Genomic DNA, 26,816 nt, shown 5'->3' with positions numbered 1-26,816 from the left:
AATTGTCAGCTGTTTACAGTGTTCTAGGTTAGTTTGTTTTCCTTAACCTGAGAGCTTTAGTCCTTCTCTAGTTTATTAATTTTATCTTTTACTATTCTGTTTTGTGATGGAATGTAAGTGCATGAGAAGTAATATGCATTTCCTCAACATATGGAAAAAATCCACTTAAAAATATGAATTATCCATAATATATTTCTCAGGTACAAATGATGATCCATTCACATGATAATATATTCCAAGATTCTGATGTACTCTCCATAAATAATATTAAAAATTAAATCAGACCTTGCTTAAAATAATCAATTTTGGTAGTTTCTTTTGTAATGCTGTTACCTGTTTACAAATAGTCCAAATGGAGGTAAAGGAGGACTTACAGTCATATTTTTCAAAACAAAAAACCATTTTTAAGGCCTTGTAATTAGGGCTGAGTGTCCAAATTTAAAAACATATATCATGAACCTGTATATTTCACCCATTTTTTTAGTATGACCACTAAAGCTTATATTCTATAAGCTTTTCCAAGATAATCTGCTCTATGATATTATTCAATTATCTGAAAAATTCAAGGATCTTTTAAGAGTTGCCCTGCAGATTTAGTGGTTAAACAACCATCCAGGAGTTGGGATACATAGAGCTCACTGAGCAGAAATCTTAATTCATTTCAGAAGCCATTCTGGATAGTTTCAAATTCTTCTTGGGGGTCAGGAGTTCAACTGATGATCTATGTAGAGTACACCTAGATACCCATGTCTTTGAAGACACTGGGATATGTGAGTCAGACCCAATGTCAAAATCAATAGATCATTCAATGCATTGTACTGTTCTGTCTGTATGATGTTTTCTGCCCCAGTTTCTAAGAGTCACACAGTCTGGGTGGTAATACAAGGAGTATAGTGTCGGAAACACTTACTTGAGTGTGGTGAGTTCTGTAAGGGATGGCTGAGTAGCCTTGAGATAGCTTTCTCTTCGCGCAGCAACTTTGGGAGAAGGCTTGGGACTTGTGTCCGAGTCGCCGCTGTCTTCATCTCCCATGGCCTTGATGTAACTGCCGCTCCGCATTCTTCGGCATGGGATTTCATCATCTTTACTTCTTGGGGTGTACCCTGTCCATTCATCTTGAGGAACCTATTCAGATGTAAAACAGGTAACTCAGCTTTTATAAAATTCTTTTATAAAAATTTTTCTTTCCCTTTCTTTCTTTTTGATATGATCCTTACTATGGGTACTACAACTAATTATCTAAAACTTTAGATATTAACTTTTCAATAATGGTGTTTTACTCTAACTGGTTTGAAAATATTTTGAATACACACAAATCCATATCTGAATCTTTAAAACAACCCATGTATAACCTGTGTATTAGGAAAAAAAATTAAAACCATTCTTCTGATTTACTTACACTCAGTTTTCTTACCCTGATAATGTAATTAAGTATAAGATTGCCATTGGAAAGGAAGGCAGTTACATTTGAGCTTTTCAATTATTTGTTTTTGTTTGTCATTTAAAATCCATGACTCTTTCTGTTTTATCAACACCTTCCCCACACCCTCCATCTCTACCATCTCTACCCAGTATCTCTTCTTCCTAAACCAGTGGTCCCTAACAGCTTCAGTGACTTCCCAGTCACCTATTCTTTCTGAACCTCTCTTAATTTGGATTCAGCCTCCATACATTTACTTAAAGCACTCTTCAAAGGTGTCCAATGATCTCCTCAGGAAGCTAGGGGTATTACTTAAATTTTTCTTGGCCTCTACACACCCATATCCACAGACACACACAACATGTGTGTTTCTCTACTTAAAGAGTTTCTCTGCTTACCTGGTAGAGCTACTACTTATCTGATTTGTCCTTTTCCTCTTGCTTTGCTGGATCCTACTCTCAGTCTCTAATTGTGGTACCACACAAGATAATGTTCTCAGTGCACTGAATTTTCTTTCTACAATCATTTCCTTTGAGTTCAGTAGAGCACACTACATTACACTATAGGGGAATTCTTTATGATTCTCTCTTTGGTTCCTCTTAGATTTTCCACTTCAACATGGACTCAACCTAGGATTTCCTTCCTCCTCCATTTAGCAAAAGAAATGCATAATGACCACTTTTTAAAAAATTCTTTAAGAAGCAACAAACAGATTATAGTGCACAGAACATTGCATAGGGCGGAATTAAAAGAGGCGAGAAAAAGGGAGGCTGGTTTTTGTCCTCAACAATCTCATAACAGAGATGAGAAAACAAAGCAAAAATGAATTTGGGAGCAGTTCCAAATCAACATATTAGCAAGTTTAAGATATGTTGCCATAAGTGGAATATGCACAAAAGAGACACTAGAAACAGTAGTTATCAGAAATGGGGAAGGAGTATCCAGGAAGGGTTCCTTGGAACTGGCCAAGGTGGCAATGAGAAGGTAAAAAGGTATCTAATATTTTGATGCCAACTATTTACTGATTATCCATTAAATGATCTGGTGTTTCAATATTAATATTTGATTATGTTAAGTAATTTGTTTACAGGATCTTATTTCATCAACACAATAGCTCTCTGCATTTTTCTTTATTTCTCAGATGAGAAGCAGGAGTTCAGAGAGTTTAAGAAATTTGCCAAGGAACACACAGCTATTAAAAGAACACATAACAGCAAATGGGATCCAGAGCATTTTGGTTTAAGACCAAAGAACAGAATTTGCTAAATCTAAATGCTGTGATTAACAATATATGGATCTTAAGTCTCAAGTATTCAGAAAATTATCCACATGTCATATACACGTATTAGATTTCTAAACAGTATGAATTCTAGGAAGTGAGAATAGATGTTCTACTGAAAACACAACTCTTCCCTCCTTAAATCATGAATTTATCTATACAATTTAAAAGCTTATATCTGGAAACATCAGATGAAGAATTCATGGACATGAAAATGGAGGTTTGTGGTTCTCTTTCTGAAAACTACCAATAAAGTTTGACTAAGCTTTACTATGCAGCTTATTTTATTTAACAAAGTATTATATTTGCTTCCTTTATGCAGGCATTGTTCTAAATGTTTTATAAATGTTAACTCATTTGATCCCCCAGCTGAGGGGTAGTATTATTATTATTATACCCATTTTACAAGAGAGAAAACAGATTATGAAACTAGCTCAAAGTCCTGGCTATGAAGGGGCAGAGAGAGCCCCAGCCCAGCAGCTCCTGTAGCCTTGCTTCTAGGGCAGCTTCTGACCACTGTTTGATACTCTCTCTTCCTGAGCTATGACCTGTGGCACTGACAAAACTGTAGAATTATAGTCCCATGACACTGCCGTGATCCATCACATCTGATCCATTTGCCATTTATTAGTTATGATAGTAACAGTGTAGGGTTTTCACTTTTTTAGCTAAAGAAACCCCCATCAAAATCACTATAGCAACACAGGAGATTTCTTAGGGATATTATAACTGTTGAAAACAGTCTTGCTTTTTCCTCCAGTTGGCAGGTGACTCACTGCAAAGATATGATCATGTTCAGAACCATTGTTGGCTTAGCAATGACATTGTAAAAATTAAGTCGATAAAGCTGAGGGTGATGTGATGCACACATCACCAGCTATTTCTCAGTACTAATGCACAGTTCATAAGCACTGCTCTGGAAGATGTCAGAAACTAATGACACACTAGCTCCTCTCACTTATGAAACTAAACATGGCAACTTTCTGTTTAGGTCTTTTTTCCAAGTTAGTTTATGGTAGAAACTTGGGGCTGTGCTAGAAACAGGTTGCAATTGTTGCTAAGGAAGCCAGCTGGGAATTATTTAAACTGTATATCTTTCAGTTATACAATTTTCAAATGATAGCAGTTAAGAAGTTGTATGGAATGGAATTTACATTGGAGTAGAATTTAAAAATTAATACATTATTCATATATCTAGAGATAATCTACACCAAGATTACATATAAACCAGTACAAAGATCAGTTCTAGGAAAAATGTAAAGAAACAGAAAATCAAGATCTGGAGAAGAAAAATATCACTGAAGTTGTAAGTGAGCCAGGGTTTTTATCTAGAATCTCTTAAACTCTAAAGCAAGAGGGGAGACAGTGGTCAGGTACATAGTTTTCAAAGAAAGCATACCAGTTTGTAAGGGGCCCAAGCATGAAACTGTACTCTCTTTGATTGGAAAGAAAGGAGAATCTTGTTGCTGCAGCTACTATTGTGATCTAGTGTGCTGTGTCTTTTGGCCCAATTGCATAAAGAGAAAAGATTTAGGGAAATTCAAAGAAAAAATTAACTTGTAGTTGTCTGAGAAAGCCTTCTTTATTACTGATCCTAGCAGTTTAAAGGGATGGGAGTCTTGGTAAGGAAGGCAAGCTGGGGCAGATAGAAAAATAGCCTGGACACTTGACAGGCTAGCCAGATGTCCTGCTTGTCTGTACCAGTTTACGGGGTAGTTGGACCCAACAAATGTTAAAGAAACAATAATACAATCAATCTAATAAAGGTTAGATTTAACAGTAGTTATGATTAGGGAAAAAGATTTGCATTTTAATGAATATGTTTAAGTATTAAACTCTTAAGAGTTTTATTTTTGGTGAAACAAAATGGGGATTAGTGTGCATTAGTGTGCATCTGAAAATTTCAGGCATAGCCAGTCTATAATTTACACCATATGTTGAAAAGTACAACCTCTGACCAAGGAATGACCATAACACAGTGCAACAATCCTCTAATTATAGGATTAGCATGTTTTCTTGGTTGAAATAGCATCATGGGCTCTAAATGATGGACCATTCTAATGAAAGCTATACTATAATAAGTCACAGAACAGGAGAAAATGAAACACCCCCTAATGGGGTGTGCTTACATTTTCTGTCTCCCTCATTACCTCGGTCCCGACTTCCTTCCATCTTCCTCCATTTCTGTGAGTACTTTTTGCTCATTTATTTTCCAGTCATTGTCTGGGTGCTGTGAACAATATAAACACTGGTCGCATGCAATGGAGCTTATATTCCGTGAGAGCATACCCACAAATGAGCAGGGCTCATACATGCCATTAGGAAAATAACATGGGATGGTGTGACAAAGTGGCTGGAGGGGGACTGCTTTAATTTATTCTTTGGAGAAGCCATCAGGAAGGAGTAATATCTGAGAGGAGATCTGGTGACTGAGCGGCCAGCCTTGAGGGAAGCTGGGGGAAAAGATTCCAGGCAGAAGGATCAGCCAGTACAGTCTCTAGAGTAAGAGTAAGCGTGTTGTGTAATTAAATCCTAGGAAGGAAAATGCTAGCATGGCTGGATAGTTCTGAGCAAGAGGGAATTGATAAGAGAGGCAGGGGTGAGGGAAGGTGAGGGGGAGGGGGTGGGGCTAAGGGAGTGAGGGTTGGGGGGTGGGCACAGGTCACATAGGGACTTGTAAATATATCTCAAATCTTCTTTCCAGACTGAAATATGCAATCCCAAAGCTCCCCACAAACTGCTCCAGCCTGAATTGATCTCCTTTATGAAATCTACAGCATAGTTAAGAGTTCAACTATTGCTGCCAGACCAATTCCAGGTTGCCATCTGTATTTATAAATAAAGTTTTATTGGCACACAGCCACACTCATTATGTACTGACTGTGGTTGATCTCCTGTTACAAGGACAGAGTGGTATAGTTGTGATGGAGACTGCATGATCCCGCACCTGATCCACCTCTTCCTTCAGAGTACTTAATGTGCAGAATCATGCAATGACATTTACATACACTACTTGCTTTATGTGTCTTTGTGTCATCTCTCCAATTACTAGGTAAGCTCACTAAAATCTGGGGAGGCAGTATTGCTGGTGGCTTAGATGCATGGGCTCTGCGATCAGACTGCCAAGGTCTGAATTCCTGCTTGCCAGTAACTAGGCACATTCTTAGGTAAGTTAATTAACTCTCTGTGCCTCCATTTCCCTGTCCATTTCCTACCCCATAGAATTATGTGTGGGTTAAATGAGGTAATGCCAGCAAAGCACACCATAAAGGTCTGTTTTTTGGCAGTTAGGCACTGCTTACTGCACTCAGATGTTCCCTCATGATGGATGACATCGGTTTTCCAAGAAGACTGATGTCTGCTTTCAATTTTCTTTGGTAATGAAGGGGCAGTAATAATTGATCTATATTATGTAAAAACTTAAATTCTTAATACACTACCTACTCCCACTGTTTTAAGTGAGTGTTTCCCCTCTAGGAAGCACTTCACAGCTCTCTGTCCTGGGGACTCATCTCTATTCTGCTGGGCCGAGAGGGGAGCCTTCAGCCCTTGGGCTGCCTGAAGCTTGCCTGGCTTCCCAGTGGTTGAATCTCAAACACCTCCTTTTGGTTCACAAAGCAGAATCTTAGGGAAAAAGAAACCTCCCTGGGCACTACTTTTGTATTTGGAGATTTTTGTTCAGAAACCTTGACCTTAGACCTGTGCATTCCAGATGTGTTAGTACTGTCAAGACCAGCAGCTGGGCTCCAGGGGGCCTCTGGGCTGCAGGAAGGTTCTTCTGTGTAGCTTCTAGTCACAGAGGTGGGGCAAAGTTGGAGACAGCAAAGGGGGACAAGCTTGTTGCTATTTATCTCACTGTTTCTAGGACCTAGTAGAGTGCCAGAGAGACAATAGGTTTCTGGGGAACTGTGACTCCGAATGAATGAATGAATTCCAACAACTGCTTTGTTTTCATTCACTGTATGACCTTGGATGAGTCACCTCACCTCTTTGATTCAGTTTTTTCATCTGTAAAATGGGGTTGATAATAGATGTATAATGAATAGGGATAATGTGTGTGAATATAGTTTGTGAACTTCAAAGCACCATGAAAATCTGAGAATAAAGATTAGAAATTGGTCTCTTCATGGTACTGTTAAGTATGGCCAGCCAGATTAAATATCTTGGGGATTAAAAAAAGTGGCATTTTAGTGGAAATTCTTCTATTCATTAAAGTAGATACTCTAGTGTAAGAATATAAATGCAAATAGAATATAAATGTAACCCTATACAAAAATACAAAAATTTCATGCACAAAAATGTATCTCTCCTCTGGGATCTTTGGAAATAGACTATCTTCTGGTGCTGCCAATTTTTTTTTCCATGTGGGTTTCCCCAAACTTGGTTGAAAGAGGATCACACTAGATTTATAAGCAGAAGCTATAATGAGCTAGGGATCTTTAAAAAATCTTTTGCATGGGGAACCTTTAAAAGTTATATGATTCAAGGTAATCTTCTGTTCTGAATGTGTCAAACACTTTGGTCATTCTTTTGGGGTCCTATCCACACTTGGCTGATAAAGTTTCCATTGTGAATAGACAAGGTACTCTTACTTTTTCCCTTCTTCAGCTTCCTAAGACCCAAATACCACATTTTACTGACTCTGAGCTACCAATGCAAAACCCTCAGTATTTTTTGTACCACTAAGAGAGAAATAAATGCCACCAATTAAACTCTGACACTCCACAGATTCTGTGATATATTCCAATATCAAAGATGCTAAAATGTGAAAGTAATGGTCTTAGAATCAATTAGACACCCTTTTATGTGCAAAAATAAGAGCAAGAAACGGATGTATTCTGGGATAGTAATTATAGAACTTAATGTTTATATTCAGCAGTGACCAAATTAATAAGAACTATTAGCATTCATTTGTTTCATGCTTTTGCGAAACACCCTAGTTCACATGTTTCCTGATTCTTACGACTGACTTGAATGGTAAGAAGAGAACGTATTATAATCCTAGGATGTCAAATAAAGAAACTGAGGTCCAGAGAACAACTATATTCATTATAAAGTGATCACTCAAAAAGTCTAGTTACCATCCACCTGACTCCCTTTGCCCATTTAAATCTGCCCCCCTCCATCCCTCTTTCCTTCTGGTAACCACAAATCTGTTCTTTGAGTCTATGAGTTTTAGTTATGATTGTTCTTTTAGTGTTGTTGTTTTGTTTTAGATTCCACATAGGAGTGAAATCATACTGCGTTGTCTTTGTCTTCTGACTTTTAAAAGGCTCTTGCAAAGCACCTGCGGGTTTGCTTCCCCACTTTGGCTGGCCTGCAGTCATTACCGTGTAACTAATGTACACAGTCAACATTCTGGGCCCACGATGTTCTGGGAGATGATGCTGGAGATGAAGCCATGTGTGAGTGACACCTGCAGAGTGGATTGTCTCAGGATGGGAAGTTGGATGGTAAGGTTTGGAGGAATGAAAATGCGTGAGATTTTGGGAAATCTGAGAGCCACAAAAGGAATGCAGACGCTTAGAAAGCTGGGACAGCTGGAATGGAGTGTGGGTCCTGGAATATACCAGGGTAGGCCAGTGCGATTTGGTGAGCGGCTCCGGACTGCAGAGATTTGGGAGGAAGACGGATGAACCTACGGCTGAGGTGGGATTTAGAGCAAACTTCTATTTCATCAGGAACCAGATGGGAGAAATCATTTAGGCATTTGATTGATTATGTGGAAATAAAGACAATATAGCAAGGAAGAGCAGTGGTTAAGATGGTGAGTAGAAATAATAGGTTCATATTTGCAAGGCTATGCCTTTGGCAGTTGTTGATTTCTTCAATAATTGAGTATTTAAATAAAAACACCAGGTAAGGGGATCAACCTCCTTGGCTTTTCTTGAACTTGATGAGGAAAGGTATATATGAGGAGGAAAAGCTGTATTTATGAAAGGAGTTAAGAATCTGATATGTATGGATTAATCTGACATTTATAGGATAATCTCAAAGGGCTGGAAGTGATACCTAAATTATTTTATTTTAATACTTCTGGCGGTCCCAGGAAATGGGCACTCTGTCCGCTGTACTGCTGCCAAACTGAGACTCAAAAAGGCATAATGACTTGCAAAGGTCATAGTGAATCTGTATCTGTCTAACACCGAAGCTTGTAGTATCATCCTGCCTCTGATGAACATTGAGTGAATGAGCAAATATACTTAAAAAAAAAAAGTTCTTGCTCCCACTCAACTGCAGTTTTTTAAAAATGAAATATAACTATTGAAGTAAACAAATATCTTGTCACTGATTTGCTAGATAAAGAGAAATAACTGAGATAATTAAGAGCGTTTGTTGTCTCCCTGTTTCTTGGTACCCTTCTTAGCTGTTATTAGTTACTGCTTAAACACAAACGGACAGTCTGGGATCGGGGGGATTGGCAAGCTTGCAGGACAGCCACCCTTTCAGAGACAGCTTTGGGGGCTTCCCACCTCAGTGCTTTCTTAGCATTTGTAAGAAGGCTTCACACTGGATTTCAAGTTCCTGCCTACAACTTGTTATGGAAATGGCTTTAATGTAGTGGACTTCTAAGCACTTTTAGTGAGCTCTCAGATTCCCTACTCACTCGGCTCCTTTGCATCTTCTTTGCAGCTGGGAGAAGTGCTTTTCTGCTCCACACAGCTTTCAACTTGACAAATGCGACTTGGCATAAATGCCCCTGTAGCCTTTTTAGCTTGCTCTTCTCATAGCAAAAGCAGAAAAAAAGAGCAAGAATAGGAAAATTACAATTACGTGATGTGCAGATCCCAAGGCCTGACTGGTGTTTTCCAATCAGATTTCCCTGGCAACCGTGCTTTCTAACTCCCCTTGAAACCCGAAGCTGGTGTAAAACTTAATTTGCTTTTCAGATTGTTTAAAAATTACCTTTTAAGGACAAGAGTAAATACCTACCTCTTTTTAAATGGGGCTTATGCCCTTTATCACATCTTCCAAATAGCATTTTTAAATACTCTCAAATGCAACTATGTAAACAGTGCTGTGCAATGGTGATTCGCTCACTGTGACCCTGTGGAATTATTCTCATCCACGAACATTTGTAGGTGTCTACAGGGTACCTAGCACCATAGCAGGTGCTGGGTAAATACAGCAAACACATTTTATAAAACACAGTCTCTGGTCTCAAAGGAGTTTACAAGTTTTAAGTGGATCAGGCAAATCTGGGGAATTGAAGGAAAAGAGTAAAAATAGCTTTAAAGCAAGTCAAGCTGAGTTGAGTATTAAATTTCAGTCTCTCTGAATTACCTACTGTGTTTGTAGTTTGTTCTTATAAATCCTCTTCCCTAGTGGTAAAACTGCCCCTTAGGAGTTGAATGTAGGTGTGTGAAGTGCATGGATACATTGAGAAATGACCCTGCAGGCACAAGGCAGAGGGGCAAGGTCTGTGCCTGCCCCAGAGGAGGGGAGGGGCCCACGGCCTTGGGGGTTGGTAGAAAATGTTACTGAGGTGATGGCTGCCCTTAAGGGGAGCTATCTTTCGGGAAGATGCCTTTGTGATACCATGTCAAGGAACAGTAACTAAGATACTATACTCCACTGTGTTGTGGGGGCAGAGGAGGCAAATGGATTTTATTCACTGTCCACCCTGTGTTTTGATTGTAGTGGAAATCTGTGGGTTTTGCTACCTGGTTCTGTTTCTGGTTCTTGCAGTCACATCCCCATGATTTTTCTCAGGGACAACCTTCCTTCCCACCCCCGAGGTCCAGGTGTTTCAGGAGTAGCACAGGAACTGGCTCAGCCAATCAGCACATCACACCCCCCAGCTTCATTACTTGGCTCAGGGCTGAGTGTGCGATCTAAGCCTGTTTAGTCAGCAAATATCTTTGGACCTTTGCTTGCAATGCTGAGACAAAGATATTTCCTCCCTCATTCAGTACATCAACAGGGAAGCAATTAGCCTAGCACCTGCTGGTAGCCATTTTACAATCTCTAATACACAAACATTATCCCATGTAATACAAAAACCCTGTGTTATTATTAATCCCATTGCCAAGATGAGCAAATTGAGACTTAGTGCTATTAAATAAGTTACACTAAATTTTACAGTCAGTAAATCATAGTCAGAATGGAAAGGCAGGTTTGACCCCAATTTCCCTGCTTTTTTCATCATATCACTCTGCTGTCTGTAAGTTTCAGAACAGTAACAGCAATTTTTCATTAAACATAAAGCACTCATTAAGTGGCTGGAAGGACAGTGTGATCGCCTTTTGAAAACTGTAACTGGTGAGGATTAGATGCTTGGAAGAACCAAAAGACTTTAAAAAGTAAGTCCACAGATCACCCAGGACCCAGCAGTTATAGTTGGCTACAAGTTTTAGTGAAATATAAGCAGGAACAAGAACATCCTCAAAGACAGTAAGATAAAAACAACAGAGATTTAAGTCTATTGTACATCTTATATTTATTTCCACTGTCTGCATAGCAGAAAAGCTTGTGTAGAGCACTTTCTTAGTTTTGAATGCAACTGTTCATTTCGATCATGTCTTTCTGGAATATGAGAGGCATAATGTTGGCTGAGCCATCGAATCTTCCCCCTGTGGTAGTTACTAGAGTGTTGGTGTCTGTCCACCACATCTCCTGTGGTTTGTAGCTATAATTTCAAAATTTGAATTCCCTAAAGCAAGCTAGAATTCTGTGTCTGGTGTTCAGAAACAGAGATGTGGATAGAAAGTTGGTGACCTTCCTCCAGGGGTCACCAGAAGCCCAGATGCAGAGGTATCACTCATCAAAACCAAACGGAGGCGTTGGTGAAAATCTTCTAAATCTTCCAGCACGTCTGAGACCCCCACTAAGTGTTGAATGCTTATGAGTTTGGATCTTTTTCCGTGGAATGCAAAGTCTGAGAACCGTTTTATGAACAAGTGGTACCGCTAGTTTAGAGTCTATAAAAGTCAGTCATCTCCAGTACTGATACTTAATTTCAAAATATGAATTTTAAAATAAGTAAGTTTCAGCAAATAGTCTCCTGTAGTTTATCATTAATTTTGGAATAGTTAATTTCTCAAATAAAGTTATAAATGATTATACTTGTGAATCATTAGCTATTTGGCATCTGTTGAAAAAAACAGTAGATTTAAGAAGAGATACAATTAGAAGTTTCTCGCTTTTTATTAGTGTCATCTGATCACTACTGTTGGAATTTTTATTCCAAGTTACATTCATAACATCTAAAAATTTACTGCACTCAAATGGGCCAAAATAGGATTTTTCCTTTATGAATACCACTCATTCTGATTCAATGAAGCCATCAACTCCCAAGTTAGGTGATCTAGGTCTTGGTATCTAGGAAGAACAGAATAATATTTTGGTTGTCCCTATTCACACGTGTAATACAAAATTCTACCTTAATAGTCATCACACAGGGAAATTGCCTCTTCAGGATTTGTATGTTAAGCCTATATTCCAACCATTTCCTCTAGGCAGCCTTATATTTAGACCCAAAAGGAGTTGTCACGAAGCATGCGCATGGCTGAGTGTGGCACTTTTCACAGATATCTGAATCAGGATCTCCAAACCAGCTCAAGCTCCAATGAAAGAAGATGCCGCAGCAGGAGTATTCTTGGTAGGGTTTGGGGTTAGATTTCTTACACCAAATTTTATGTGGTCCTCTCTTTGATTTAGTGGTTAAGCTACAATTAAAAGTACCATTTATTTTGTATTCAAAATACTTGAATATCATTCATTCATTTATTCAGTGCATATTTATCATGCGTTATTGTGAAATACATGCTGTCATAGGTACTGGGGATACAGCAATGTGTAAACAGGAAGAAAAGTCTGCCTTCATGGCAAAGGAGGAAGAGAGACATTAATAAAATAGATAAATGTATGTTAGACAGTGATTGTGCCATGGAGAAAAAGCAGGGAACAGACAAAAGGGGAACAGTGTGGAGGTGGGCGAGGGAGAGAGCTGGGATATGCAGTGTGAGGGTGTCACTGAAGGCCGCCCTGAGAAGGGACCTCTGAGTACAGGTGGAAGGGAGGGAGTCAGCCCTGCGGACTGTGGGCTGCACTCAGGGCAAAGGAAGAGTAAATGAGGAGGGCCTGAGGGGAGACTCCCTGCCCTGCTGCTCTGAAGGGACCAGATGGGCAGGCAGCGTGACAGGGATGGAAGGTGAGGATGGAGGGGCGGTGGGGGGTGGGTGTGGGTGTGGCCTCCAGGTCCCTGGGGCTGGGCAGCCTGCTGTAAAGACTCTGGCTTCTACTCAGGGTGAGGAGGGACCTGATTGGAAGTTTTGACGAGAGATGTGACACCTTCTGGCTTAAAAGGATTACTTAGGTTGCTGAGCTGTGAACCACTAGCTGGGGACAAGGGCGGAACTGGGGAGAGTTAGGGACTTGTGCAATAATCCAGACGAGTGGTGAGGGTGAGGAATGGTTGTAGCTTGTGGGGGTGGTGGGCTGAAGACAGTGCCAGGAGGTTTCTTAATGGTGATTTGGATGTGGGATTGAAAGACAAGAGAAGATGCAAGCAAGACTCCAGGGTTTTTGGCCTGATCATGGAAGGATTGAATTCCCGTTAGCTGAGGTGAGGAGGCCTGAGGAAGGCAGAGATTGAGGGAGGAAGGTTAGGTGTTGAGTTTGGGACAGATTAGATTTGAGATGCCCATGGGATATCCAGGTAGAGAATGTAGTCAGGGACCTGGATAAGCAAGTCTGGGAGCTCTGGGCTGGGGAAAATGAACATGGGTGTTCACGTGGCATTTAAAGCCCTGAGAATAAGTGAGATGACCTAAGGAATGCGTGTTGGAAGAAGAGAGAAGTAGCTCAAGAGTTGTGCCCATTCGGCACTGACCCCACCTGAGGATGCGGGGAGCTATGCAGGGCCAAGAAGGCAGTCTGAGAAGGACCGGTGATGCATGTTGTCCTGGAAGCCAGGAGAGGAGGGCGTCTCAAGGAGGAAGAAGCAATGAACTGTCACTGCGATTTTTCCCTGGTCTTAATCCCCTGGGACACTACATCAGCAATGCTCACTTTACCCCTTAGTCATTAGCTGCTTTATATAAAAGGCTTTGCTGTTCATTAATTAGCTTTATCTTCCCAGCAAGATGCAAGCTCTTGAGAGCAAAGCTTTTGTTTTCTTCTTTCTTTCTCTAGAGCAGCAGTTTTTAAGCAGTTTTTGATGACATTTCACAGTAAGAAATACATCTTACTTGGAAACCAGTCTGGCACATATATAACTGAAAGAAGGAAAGATGAGCTCTCTGCATGCCATGCACTCCATCTTCTTTTCTATTCTCTTCTATTGTGTTCTATTTAATTAAAAATAATGTTGTTCATGACCCACTGAATTGATTTCACTAACTACTAATTGGTTGTGACCATTGGTTTGAAAAACACTGCTTTTCAAGCATCCCGCACAGGGCACTGCCACATTTCCTATTAATCAGAGAGACAATGCTATTCATTTGTTTCCCCCAAAGTACTTTCTGTAAAATAATACACGCTTGTTGAATGAATGCTTTGAGACCCTAAGTAATACTTCTTGAACTGAGCTCTCTGGCTCTTAGTTGACTTTACTTTTACTGATTGTACTTTCGTAGAAGAATATTTCTTAACAGTGCTCTACCTTCAGAATGAGGACAGATGGGAGCATCTTTCTGAATGGGCACCTGTGTAGCCCGGAGTCAGAGAACACACTGGCCAGGGCTGGAGATGCCCAATCAGATCAGCTGGGTTAGTACCACATGAGTAAGAGCAAGAGCAGGCAGCCTGGTGCTTGAAGGTGTTTACATGTTCCTTTATATCAATCTCTAAAGGCCAGGGTGGTGGGGTTCAAAACATTAAAACAAAAATAAATAACAGATAGATAGATAGACAGGCAGACTTTCATTCACTTAGAATAATCCTGTCTTTTTAATTTTAATTGCTGTGACATTAGGTATCAATATGAAACATCTGTTGTTCAGGAATCGGGGAAACAAACCATCAACTATCTATGACCAAAATAGATGGAGTTGGGACAAAAATCATTAGTAATAACATGTCTTAGAATTTTGAAGCAAGAACTATAGACATGATGTATAATTCAAGTTAGACATTTAATTGGAAGAATCTTTAAAGCAAGAGTCTGGCACACAGTAAGCCCTCAATAAATGCTAGGGAATGTTTAATTTCTACCTATAGCACACATACAAAAGGCACAGAAGAAAATGGAATGTTTTCCATGTAATTTGACCCAGGTAGTTTTTTATTTACAGGGAAGGTGCAGGGTGAAATGGATATAGTATAGAGTTTGGCATCACGTAAACCTGGGTTCAAATATGACTCTGTTACATACCAGACATGTGATTTTGCCCCAGTAACCTTAACATCTTTTAGCCTCAGTGTTCTCAAACATAAAATGAGGACGGTGACACTACATCAGGGACTTACATACTTATAAGGATGAAGATGATATACAATTCCATACATATATATTTATTTTTTAAATAAAAGTTTGTTTTTTGGAATTCAGAAGGTATTTTCATGCAGAGAACCATGTCATGCATGTTAGTTAAGTTCCCATATGGGGCCACTCCTGCAGCCTACTGAATTCCTCATAGAGTGGAACCAGTAGTAGAGGCAGTAGTTCAGAACTCTTTCAGCCTAGGGGTGGGAAGGGGTGGGGAGTTAGGAAGATCAGTGCATTCTGGAGAATCTCCAGAGGCCTGTGTGTAAGGAACAGGGGGTCAGTCAAGGTTCTTAGAGCAGAACAGAAAAAACAGATTTCTTTTAAGGAGTTGGCTCACATGATTTGTGGGGCTGTGGCAAGTTTGCAATCTGTAGGACAGGCTGGGAGGTTGGAAACTCAGGCAGGAGCTGATGCTGCAGTCTTTAGGCAGAATTTCTTCTGCTCAGGGATGCCTCAGTTTTAGTCTTAGGCCTTTCAACTGATTTGCTGAGGCCCACCCACATTACTGGGGGTAATCTCCTTTCCTCAATGTTACCTGACTGTAGATATTAACTATATTTACAAAAGTCCTTCACAGCAACACCTAATTAGCATTTGATTAAATAACTGGGTACTATAGCCTAGCCAGGTGGCCACACAGAACCAACCACTACAGATGGGAACTCAAGTGGCAGCTTCTGGAGTATTTGATGCAAGACTAGAGGGGCACCTAGCAGAGTGCCAGGCACATGAATTTAATTGATAAGTTTTTAAAAGCAAGGGCATCATTCATGAAATTTTTGTTACTGGTTGACAAACGAACAGGACTATCTCCAGTCACTTAAACATCACACCACATAAAATAAATAGGAATTTCAGATCTTTTATTTAAGACCTTCTACATTCCATAATGACCTGCCTTAATAAAGCAAATACAGAACCAACCTAAAAAATTATTTACTCTAACAACGTGCATGTACTACTGATGTAACACTATCACAATATTATAAAACCAATTGTTTACAAATTTGCCCCATTTGCCAGTCTGTAAGCAACTTGAGAGGAGGGATGATGTCATTTGTCTGGCAGAGACTCTGTTTTACTCATGTCTATATCCCCAATTCTAAGCAGAGTATCAACTCAAATAAAATGAGATTATAAAAATGCTCATGTTCTTTTATTATATCACCTGAGTCATACCTGATTTATTAACCAGTGGGAAGTGTGGAAACCTTTAGTCCTGGATTTTCCTGTATCAATGTCAGGGAAGAAACCTGGCATCCAATGTGGGCAAGTAAGGGGACCTGGTCAGAACAGGTCAGGAGGGGCCCTGCGTGAAGGGGTTGGGCGGGGTGTGTAGTGTCATGGCAGTGGGTTTGGCGGGGGTGGAAGTGTAGCTAGCATCCAGAGGAGAGGCTTTGCCTCCAGGGAGCTGCACTTGGATGTTCTCTGGAACTACAGCTACATCCCACAGCAGGGTGAACGGAACTCCATCAGGCCCAGAGCCCATCACCAGATCCCAGCAGGACCAGTCAAGCAGAATCCTAAAACTGTCATCTCACCCGGTGTACTCCAAAGCACATTTTGTGGATCACTCATCATTAGGAATGCTCTGTGGAAGAGGGTTCCAGGATGGAAGAGCTCTGGGAGATGCTCTGTGCTGTAGTGTTTTCTTAGAGAGTTGCCATGCATATTAGCCCCTTAAAGATGACAGCATGTCTGCCAATAAAGAACCTGAGTATATCACTCAGTTCATCAAATTTAATTCCTTTTCTGCATATGAATATCTATTTGTATCCCGGTTTGGTAAATGTCATCATTTCCAAATGAAGACAGTGATCCCCAGAATGTAAATTACAGTTCACATGGCTAATAAGCAGGGAAATTGGGCTGGAATTCAGATCTGTTCCCTCATGGACTGGCTTCATCATAGTGGACCTATGTGTTCACTGAACTCAACAAAATGAAAAAAGTGATTAATCTATGTGGGTACTTTTCACAATCTGTAGAACAGTTCTGATGTCCCATATGGATAGGTAGAGGACAAAAGTGAAGGGTGGCTTCTATGTGTAGAGGAAAGAACCATAACAAAACACAGCCTTTGGGAACTCACACTGTGACAAACCTATGTATCATTTGTTTCATATGGAAACCATGCCAATGAAATACAGTAATAAATGAAAGTGGTGTTGGTTTATAAAAATAGGTATGTGTTACATGTCTTTCATTTCATATTGTGAACCTAGATCATGCCAACCTTTTACAGTAAAGACTGTAATGAAGTAAGAATGTCTTATTCAAGATAATAAATGATTCTCTTTGGTTGTAGAAGAATCTTTGTTAATGGCATGAGCATTGCCTTATTCTTTCTATCACCAAATATTGACTGGAATCCAGTCAGTATTTTCTTTCTCACACTTACATAAACACGTATGCATTTCATGTTCAGTGATAATGCTTTCCCTGTTACAGGAGTTGTGAACCACATCGTATGGACAGTACACAATGTAGGTATATTTCACTTGAGAAATGCTTTTTTTTTTTTCTCTACCTTTTTGGTAACGAGTCAAACTGACCTTCTTCAACTACTCATGTCTCCTCCTAGCAACAGGGCTGGCTTTCTGCAATTCATACACACCTTACTACAGCTGGGTGAGTAGGCACCTGGCCTCCCACTCAGGTTGGCAATTGTTTGCATGGAGTAAGACATTTTGAATTAATAGAAGAGCATTAAAGCAAGCTCCACTTATAATATCCCATTTGACAAGAATGAATTATTTTCTTTTTCCCTGAGACAGAGTTGGACAACATTTGGAAAAAAAGAAAACTTTTTTTTTTTTAGGAGGACATAGTTCTTAAATCAGAAAAAAAAAACGTGAGTGGCCTCCTATTTTCTACCAAACCAGTCAAGAGTCCCAGATCCCACTGAAAGAAATCTGAAACAGAGACAATACTTTCTTGGGATGGGGAGAGAGGCTAGGAGGGCTAGGAGGAGGTGGGAAGGGGTGGCATCTCATGTCCTCCCCTCCAATTACTGGGACAGAGGGGGTAAGGCTGTTTTTTCCTTTGTATACTCACCCATCCAGCAACTCGGATTTCTTCTCTTCTGTTCACGGTGCTCCTAGATGTAAATTTTGACCTGATTTCATTTGTAATAAATATATAGCTCATAGAGGTAATAGAAATTCATAAGTGATTTTTCGAATCTGGGCTTTTTTAGGGATGGCTTTTTGAATGAGGATCACATTAGAAATAATATATTTTTGGTCCAGTTTTTTAGAAGGCATAATTTTCTTGAATTTCCTCTAAATGGAGAAATACATTTATTTGTTTTGTTTTGATTTACAAAACATCTTTCCTTTGTTTTTATGTTACACAGAAAGAAAAAGAAGACATAAAGATTGTGTCCAGGAGGCCTTTGGATGTCATGAGATATCCACAATGCCCATGTGATCCATAAAAGTAGGGTGAAGCAGGGGCATCTGACCTGATTCCTGTTAGGAGCATTATCATAGGTTAGTCCAGGATGATTCAACTCAGATAAAACTTTAATACCTTTATTAAGGTATTTGAGGATGCAGCTTTACAAAAGACAGAATACCTTAGTGTAAAAGTTCTATCTCATTCATTAACAGTGGAAAATTCACAATCCATTTCTAAAAAACTTGATATATGGAAAGCAATGACTAAAAGATAATATATAAAAATAGTATCTGCAACTTATTCAACTAATAAATTGGTATGAGGATTTATTTACTATGTGATTCATTATGGCCTTGTTTGTAAAAGCTGAAAGTGGGATAGGGAAAAAGGTTGTTTGATGTGTACTGTGAATAAGCTAGTTCCTCAAGAGGTAATGTCAAAATACAGTAGATTGCAGTCTTCATGAAGGCAGGGACTTTGTTTTGTCCAAATCTGTATTCTGAGTATTTGGAAGAGTGTCTGGCACATGGTAGATGAGCATTAAACATCTGCTAAATGAATGAACACTCCCATATAAAGCATTTCATAGCTCTTCAAAAGAATGAGGTAGATCTACATGTACTGATATGGAAAGAAAACCTATATATATATATATATATATATATATATACTATAAAGTAGAAGGGCCAAGTGCTGAATGGTATTTACAGTATGACATCAGTTTAAAAAATAAGACAAAGATGTCTATATATGTATGATATATATATATGTATGTGTATATACACATATATATACATACATATTTTTGCATTTGAATATAGCATAAAAGATCAGAAGGAAAATGTTAAAATGATAATAGTGGTGATCTTTAGGAAGTAGGAGTGAGGAGAATGGGAAGCAGGGGCTTTCATTTCTAACTCTAATATTCTATACTGTTGGTATATATTTTTTTCAGGATTAACACATATAACTTTTATTTAAATATGAATTCTGTGGAAAAACCCCAAATGTACTTTCTTTAAAAAAAAAAGAAAGACTGCAAACTTATAATCAGTTTAGGTCTGTTTTTTAGAATTTGTGTTGTCTTTACATTATTTCAGCCTTCAGATAATATTCCATCACTTGCAAAGAAAACCTAAGGAATGGGTTTCAGCTGGAAGTTGATGAAAGTTGGGTAGAAGAATAAAAAATTACAATCTTTAAAGAATCATTATAAAAGAATGTATTTTGCTTTCCTATTTTTTGGCTTGTGCTAGAATTTTATGCTCAAAGTTAAGAAAATTTACATATAACTATGCAAAACCCCATATGTTCTGTGTCAGTCTGCACCACTTATTTTCAATGAGATAAAATAGCTTATTTAAATTTTGAATTTCCCCATTGGGTTTAGATGGTTCAGCTGTTTATCCAGCATCACTCTGCTTAAAAATAGATGGGATGACATTTGTGGGTGCTTTTAAAAAAATATCCTTTGGAGAAAGAAGCAGAACTCTAATGCCACGTTTACCATTATATTACATAAGAAAGGAAAGTTTTATGTTATGAGGGCTTCATATAAATTATTCTCCTTTCTAACATAGAACTAGAGCTCTTTTGGAACCAATCACCATCACAATGATGAGTAAATTTTAGAGCCAGGCTGTTAACTATGTAATTCTAAACTGACTAAGGGGCATCTCTCCTGAGTTTTACTTTTTGATGATTGTAATTAATTTAATGAAAATGTAAACATGGTTGGAAAGACTGTTATAAATCTATATGAAAATTTTTCTCTTCTTTCATCCTTCTAATTCTGTACTTTCCTCCATGAGCTATTTATTGAGTGGCTGCTATGTAGCAGGCACTGTGGTTAGAAAATGAATATAAAGATGATTTTGAGTATATTTTACCTGACTTTCTAGACCTGTTTAATAATGTTTATACCAATCTGCCAAAAATAAGAATTGGTTAATATTAGTCTTAAACCTGCTGTCATACAATTCCAGAGTCTGGAATAAGAATTAAAATAGCTTGAGTTGAAAATACACTGTCACCCGAAATTCTACACTGAGTAGATATACAGGAGAACTATAGTCAACTTAAGCATGAAATATTAAAATCAGTGTTCCAATCTTGGTAGTATTGCTGATGGCAAAGGATTACAACACCAGGAGGAAATGAAACCAAATGTATCACTTTCCCACCCAGAAAAATACACCTATCTTAGAATCCTACTGACTTTCTTTATTAAAATAATATACTTTAAGATGAAATTGCATTTATTGGGTAATATGAAAGAGGAAATCAGATCTGTGTGAGGGCATGGGTATATGTCATCACTATTCAACATGTTTATCCTCAGTTTTTATAGAAGTTTTCTCTGAGTAGTCATAAAAGGTAATGCGATTAGATTCTCTTTCTTGTCAAACGTTCTCCTGACCCTGAAGGCGGTCGCACAGACTGCAGATGAATGGCATTTGCCCGCTGAGGAGGAATTGCACTTTCGCTCCTTCTGTTATGTGACTTGAATACCTGGCTTGTTCCATTTCGGGACTGCCACCTGCTCCTGCTCCGAGGTGGCCCGCTGACCTGAAGTCATCCCAGTGGGTGCTCAGGTTAAGAGGGAGAAAGAATTCTCAGCCACACATTCTTCCATCTCCCCTTGAATCTACCTCTTAGGAGCAGCCTGAATGGCCCTCCTACCAGACACATTGTTTCATCACTACTGTATTTTCCTTTTCTTAGATTCTGTGATTGCTTTTAGTGGTCCCCCTCAAGAGCAAGGATTTTGTGTTTCCTTTTGAATAGCACGGTATAGTTCTGAGCACCCTGTGGAATTCTGTAAAAGTGATAAATACTAATGATGAACAACGAAGCAGGCTCCGAGGCCCTAGGGTTAGCTGCAGGAGAACTCAGAATGAGGGAAAAAAACAAATCAATTTCTAACACAAAGGCAAGATTTAGCCTCTCATTAGATCCAACTGCTACATGTGAAAAAGTGTGTTAATAAAATGGCATAGGGATTTTTGTGAGCGGGGGCCAAGTACGTGGACTAGGCTTTCAAGATGTGTCTTCCATTTTCTTTCGAATTTGGGTGTCATGATGTAACGGGATTTTGGGATCTGAACATATGTTATTTTCTTTCTTCTTTTTCTTCTATGTTTAAACCTCCACTACCATGAATTAGCTCTCCCTCTTCAATAACAGAGTGTTTATTTCTCTTCCATAAAAACGAACCACTTAGATTTAAGGTGGTATTTAAGCCCATACTCCCTTATAGGACTTTAAACACTATTTGTAAGTGATTTTCAACTCAGGTGTGAATGCATTAATTATGGCAAGCAATGGATATTATTAATTTGTACTTGATACCAATGTATCTCTTCATAAACAAAACTTTCAAAAATACCAAGTTTTAAAAACATTAATATAATTTATAATTTCATTTTAAAAAGCAAAATAACCCCCAGTTATCAAAGCCATGCATAGTGATAAATGCAAGTACTAAGCACCTGTTCCTCTCTCCGGACTTCAGGGTAGTTTGGAAAAGAGACAATTTTTTTTAACATTTCTAGTTTATGACATCTAATTTCTTAGTGATTTAAAAATAATGTAGTTTGAGATGGAGCCATAAAATTAAAACAATGAGGAGGAGAGAGAGATAGAAGCAGAAATAATAGCCAACCACTGGGGGTAAGAAAGCTACAGTGAGGGGGTAAAAGATCTGAGTTTTCCTGGTGGGTTAGCCTACCAAAATTACTCTGCTCTCACAAGCAAAGAACCTGATTATCATGCAACAAAAGCTAGTCAAAATATAACTTGTCTACTTGAGATAAGGAAATGATAAATGCTAATTCTTTTTTTTTTTAGCAGCTCATCAGCTGTTTTTCAGGAATTTATAACAATCATGATGATTTGGATCTTTCAGTTGTGAAGAACTATTCCGTTGTGGGGTTTATGAACAAATGGGACTGAGAATTCTCGGCAGCTGTAAAGCACACTAGGCATGAAAGGGAACTGGACATGGCGAGCACAAGTAGTTGTATCGCCTATGATGCCTGGCGCTGTGTCTTACACACACAGAAGTGTCAAATTGTTTGTGTTTGATGTGTGAGGCAAGTGTAGGATTTCATTTCCCCACAATTACCCTGCTTGGTAGTGAGCCGCAACTTTTTCTGTTCACGATAATGAGTGGATCTTAGAGCCAGGCGGTTAACTTTGTAACTCTAAACTTACTAAATACTTCAGATGGGTGGAGAATGAGGATAAAATAGTTTATAATTTGTTCCTGAGACTTGGACATATTAAATGGGCCTTTTGAGTTGCTTGCTTGTTGTGGGTCAATGCTTTAGATATTTAATCACTTGATGATTTTTTAGTGATGTATTTGATTTGCATAATTTTACTCCAGATGTGAACATGACATGTTTTACTACTGCTCTTATTATTTATTTTTGTAATAAAAAGATAATAATAGCATCTATATGTAATAGCAGCATGTACTGAGCAGAATATATGTATATTTTTGAAGAGAAATATCATGGATAGTAGACAATTTTTCCCTCAAATGTGAAATACAGCAGGTTCAAAACCAACCTGTGGATTTGTTATACTTGAAAATAAAATAGTGTGCATTTAACATGGTATTTTCTTATTCTCTTTTTATAGACTGTCTTGGTAAAAAAAAAATCATGTCATTAAAGAGACGGCAAATTAGATTTGGAAGCAAAAAAACTTGTTCTTAAATTCTAGCTTAGATGTTGAGTTGCAGTTTTTGAGTTTGAATATATGCATAAAAGATCAGAAGAAAAATGTTAAAATGATAACAGGGGTGGTTTTCTTGAGGACATAGGAGGGGGAGGCTGGGAAGCAGGGTTTTTTAACCCTATAGCATTCTGTACAGTTTGAACCATGAAATAGATGAGAAAAACACTTCTATCATTATTTCCTTTTATAATTTCTTACTTTTGAGAGAATAGGGTAAAAGGGTTTATTTTCTTTAGGCACTGACTCTAGGATTCACTAAGTTTATTATTTTCTTTATCCCATAAAAACTCTGCCCACAGGATACAACTAATGAATCAATTCATCCATCCATTCTTTCACATTTACTTTCTGTTCCTGAAGCCCTCTCATATTTTTTTTTTTTGCTGTTTCTAGCTTTATTGAGATACAACTGATATATAACATTGTGTAAGTCTAAGGTGTACAACATATTGTTTGGATACACCATATATTGCAAAATAATTGCTACCAAAGCTTCAGCTAATGCTTTTTCACATCACTTAAATATCATATGGTATATGTGGTATGTGTGCATGGTGAGAACATTTAAGATCTGCTCTCCTAGCAACCATTCACATTTACTAGTGCTTCCTCCATGCCAGGCACTGTGGCAGAGGAAGATGCCAGTATCAGTAGCCTGGTGTTTACCTTCAGGGACCTCCATCTATTGGACGGAGAGATGGAATTAGTGGAGGGGAAAGAGCAACCAGTGTTCAAGTGTGGTTACAGTGAAGTGTGGAAATTCCTGGAAAATACATAGTAGTTGGTGCAATTAGCATGGGAGCTGGTTCAAGGTGGTCATACTTGAATGATGGGCAAGATGTTGCCAGCTGGTCCCAGGGAGGAGAAGAGGATGTCACGGAAGAGGGAATAGTGTATGTGGAGAGACGGTCAAATGAAAAGGCACAGTGTGTGCTGGAGGAGGTATCAAATCACGTACAATCCATGCAGAATTCAAACACAGCAAACTTCACCCTCGTGGGTGTACTGCTAGAAACAGATGCAGTTCAGGGCACTCAGTCTCCTGCTCATAGTCTCGACCTGGTTTAAAGCACAGCAGGTCTTTTTAGATTCCTTTCCTCGGATTGTGTTTCCCTCTCAGTAAGGTGGCCCCGGGAACAACGGAACATTGCTCCTTCTGATCCCTTTTTCTAATTGCACATTTCCTCTCTTTCTTGACAGGACTGGTTGCCCAGAGAAATCCCCCAAACCAGCCTTTCTTCTGAACTACTTACTCTTTCTGGCACAGGGCATCCCAGATCTGCTCAGCCACCCTCCACGGCTATAGCCTGCCCTGAGCACCAGTCATCACCTCCCTGCTCCACAAGGCCTCACGTCTGTTTGTCTCAAGTCCCCACACATGCCTTCTGCCTTCCCCCCTCTCCTGGACTTCCTCTAACGCTGGCACCGCCTTACCTCCAGCTGTGTATCCAGGCACACAGTTAATATGAGAGGGCCTTTGTAGTACCTCCTTTCTTACTCATTTGGAGTCATCTTTCATTTCCCCCAAATCATGACTGTATTGGTTTCCTAAGGCTGCTGTATCAAATTATCACAAACCTAGTGGCTTAGAACAACTCACATGTGCTCTCTTATAGTTCTGGAGGCCAGAAGCCCCCAGCCGGCTCACTGAGCTGAAACCAGGAGGGCTGCACTCTTCTGGAAGCACCAGGGAGGAACCCATTCCTTTGCTTCCTCCACCCTCTAGAGCTGCATTCCTTGCTTTACTGGCCCAAGGCCCTTCTCTCCATCTTCAAAACAATCTATGCAGCATCTTCAGATCCACTCCTGTATCCGTGGCTACATGGCGCTCTTCTGTGGTCAGGTCTCCCTTTCTCTCCCTCCTAAAAGGACCCTTGGGATGGCATTGAGGGCCCACCCAGATAACCCAGGATAACCTTCCCAGCCCCAGATCCTCAACTCACTCACAAGGGCGATGTCACCATGCCATGTATGCCAGGTGACACTCACTACTTCCTGGGGTCAGGTCTTAGCCATACCCAGAGCCAGTTTTCACTGCGCCACAGTCACCCACACTGCAATCATGGCCAAGTACTGACTCTGCGCACACCAGCATTTTATGAGCTAGGTACCACTATTATCTCTGATTCACAGGTGAGGAAGCTGAGGCACAGAGAGGTTAACTGAGCTGCTCAAGGCCACAGAGATAAGAGAAACAGCAGAAAGACGACTCAAAGTGGGGTCTGTCCAACTTGAAAGCCCTGTCCTCACACAGCGCAGCCGTCACCTCCTCTCACCTCCTCCGACTGTGCGTGTCTGCCTGTTGGCGTGGTTCCCAAGGACCCTAAAGATGATCACAGTCAACACAAAATGGATCATTTCCCAGAAATTGTATATGTCCCTTCTCTGGCGGTACTTCTAGATATTTCCTCCATGGATGGCACTGCTCATTAAGTGGTTGGGTGGTACAAGCAGCGATTTGCTTCCTCTGTGGAAGACAAGTGGCCTGTGAGAGGTGTGACATTGTGCTGTGGCTGATGAACATGAGGGGCTAACTGAGCTCAGGCAGAGGGCTTTGTAAAGAATAATCATAAAGCAGGAGCAGGAAAAAACCCTGTGTTGAAAGGGACAATGGAAACGAAACAGAAATATGAAGCCCAGCTACTCACTGTAGAGAGAGCAAGAAAGGCAGAAAACTCCTGTAGACACAGAGACTGAAGACAAAAGCCTGAGAGTAAAACATCGAGCACAAAGAAAGGTACTTTTGGATTAAGAATAGGGAAAAATTCATTCAGAGCAGACTACTGGAGGTCAGAAAGCAAATGAGTAAGCAGGCGGTGAAAAGTCAAGGATTTTTCTGTGATTCACTATTAATTTTTAAGATTAAAATTTGGTCATTCTAAGGAGACAGTGGGCCACGCGGAGAATAGGAAGAGCTGGCCCCTGGAGCCAAACAGACAAAGAGCCTGTTCCTTAAACTGTGTCACTCTGGCAACTTGAGCCAAGTTGTGTCATTTATAAAATGGAAATAATAATCAGAAGATTGGAGTTTATGTGAAATGCTTTAGAACAGAGCTTTGCAGGAATGAGTAACTCAAGAGTCACTGCATTCAATGTCTGCCACCTCATCAAAACAAAAAGCAACCAAGCTGGTTAAGGAGTCCAAGTGCTATTCATGCATCCAGATGAAATTTACTTTGTGCTTGTGCACGGCTATAACTATGAATAAGAGCCTGAATATCTACCTGCATGGAACCGATAGGCTAGTGGAATAGGCATCCCTACATAGAATAGAAGCATGAGAAGGAAATCATGGGTGCTCTGAGAATTACTGGGCGAGGGACTCAACTTGGCCAGTCCGAGAAGGTTTCTGAGAGGAAGTGCCATCTCAGATGAGACTAGATGGTTGAAAAGGGGGTAAGTAGGGATGAGGGGAGTTTGGGATGCTTGGACAGGAGAGACAAAAGAGGAAGCAGCTCTTGCAAAGGCCCTGGGCAGGAGAACATGGCACCTATGAGAAAGTTACAAGTAGATCACTATGGCTGGAATGCAGAGTA

General features: G+C 39.6%; 1 protein-coding gene across 11 annotated transcripts in view; it reads right to left on the bottom strand.

The window, feature by feature from the left end:
- The window catches only part of DLGAP1 (DLG associated protein 1), a 567,869-nt gene that overhangs the window by 243,682 nt on the left and 297,371 nt on the right, over positions 1 to 26,816 (bottom strand). For 9 of the 11 annotated variants that reach the window (XM_036905862.2, XM_057504061.1, XM_036905864.2 and 6 more), the window contains one exon: positions 911 to 1,125. In XM_036905862.2, the coding sequence (XP_036761757.2) occupies positions 911 to 1,125 (215 nt within the window). Of the gene's footprint in view, positions 1 to 910; positions 1,126 to 9,306; positions 9,421 to 26,816 lie in introns of all 11 variants that reach the window. The other 2 variants (XM_057504064.1, XM_057504066.1) reach the window with 1 other exon arrangement.

Source organism: Manis pentadactyla, chromosome 6 (genome assembly GCF_030020395.1).
Source record: "Manis pentadactyla isolate mManPen7 chromosome 6, mManPen7.hap1, whole genome shotgun sequence".
Taxonomy (NCBI): domain Eukaryota; kingdom Metazoa; phylum Chordata; class Mammalia; order Pholidota; family Manidae; genus Manis; species Manis pentadactyla.
Note: the sequence above shows the minus strand (reverse complement) of the source record. Positions and strands in the feature narration are given on the sequence as shown.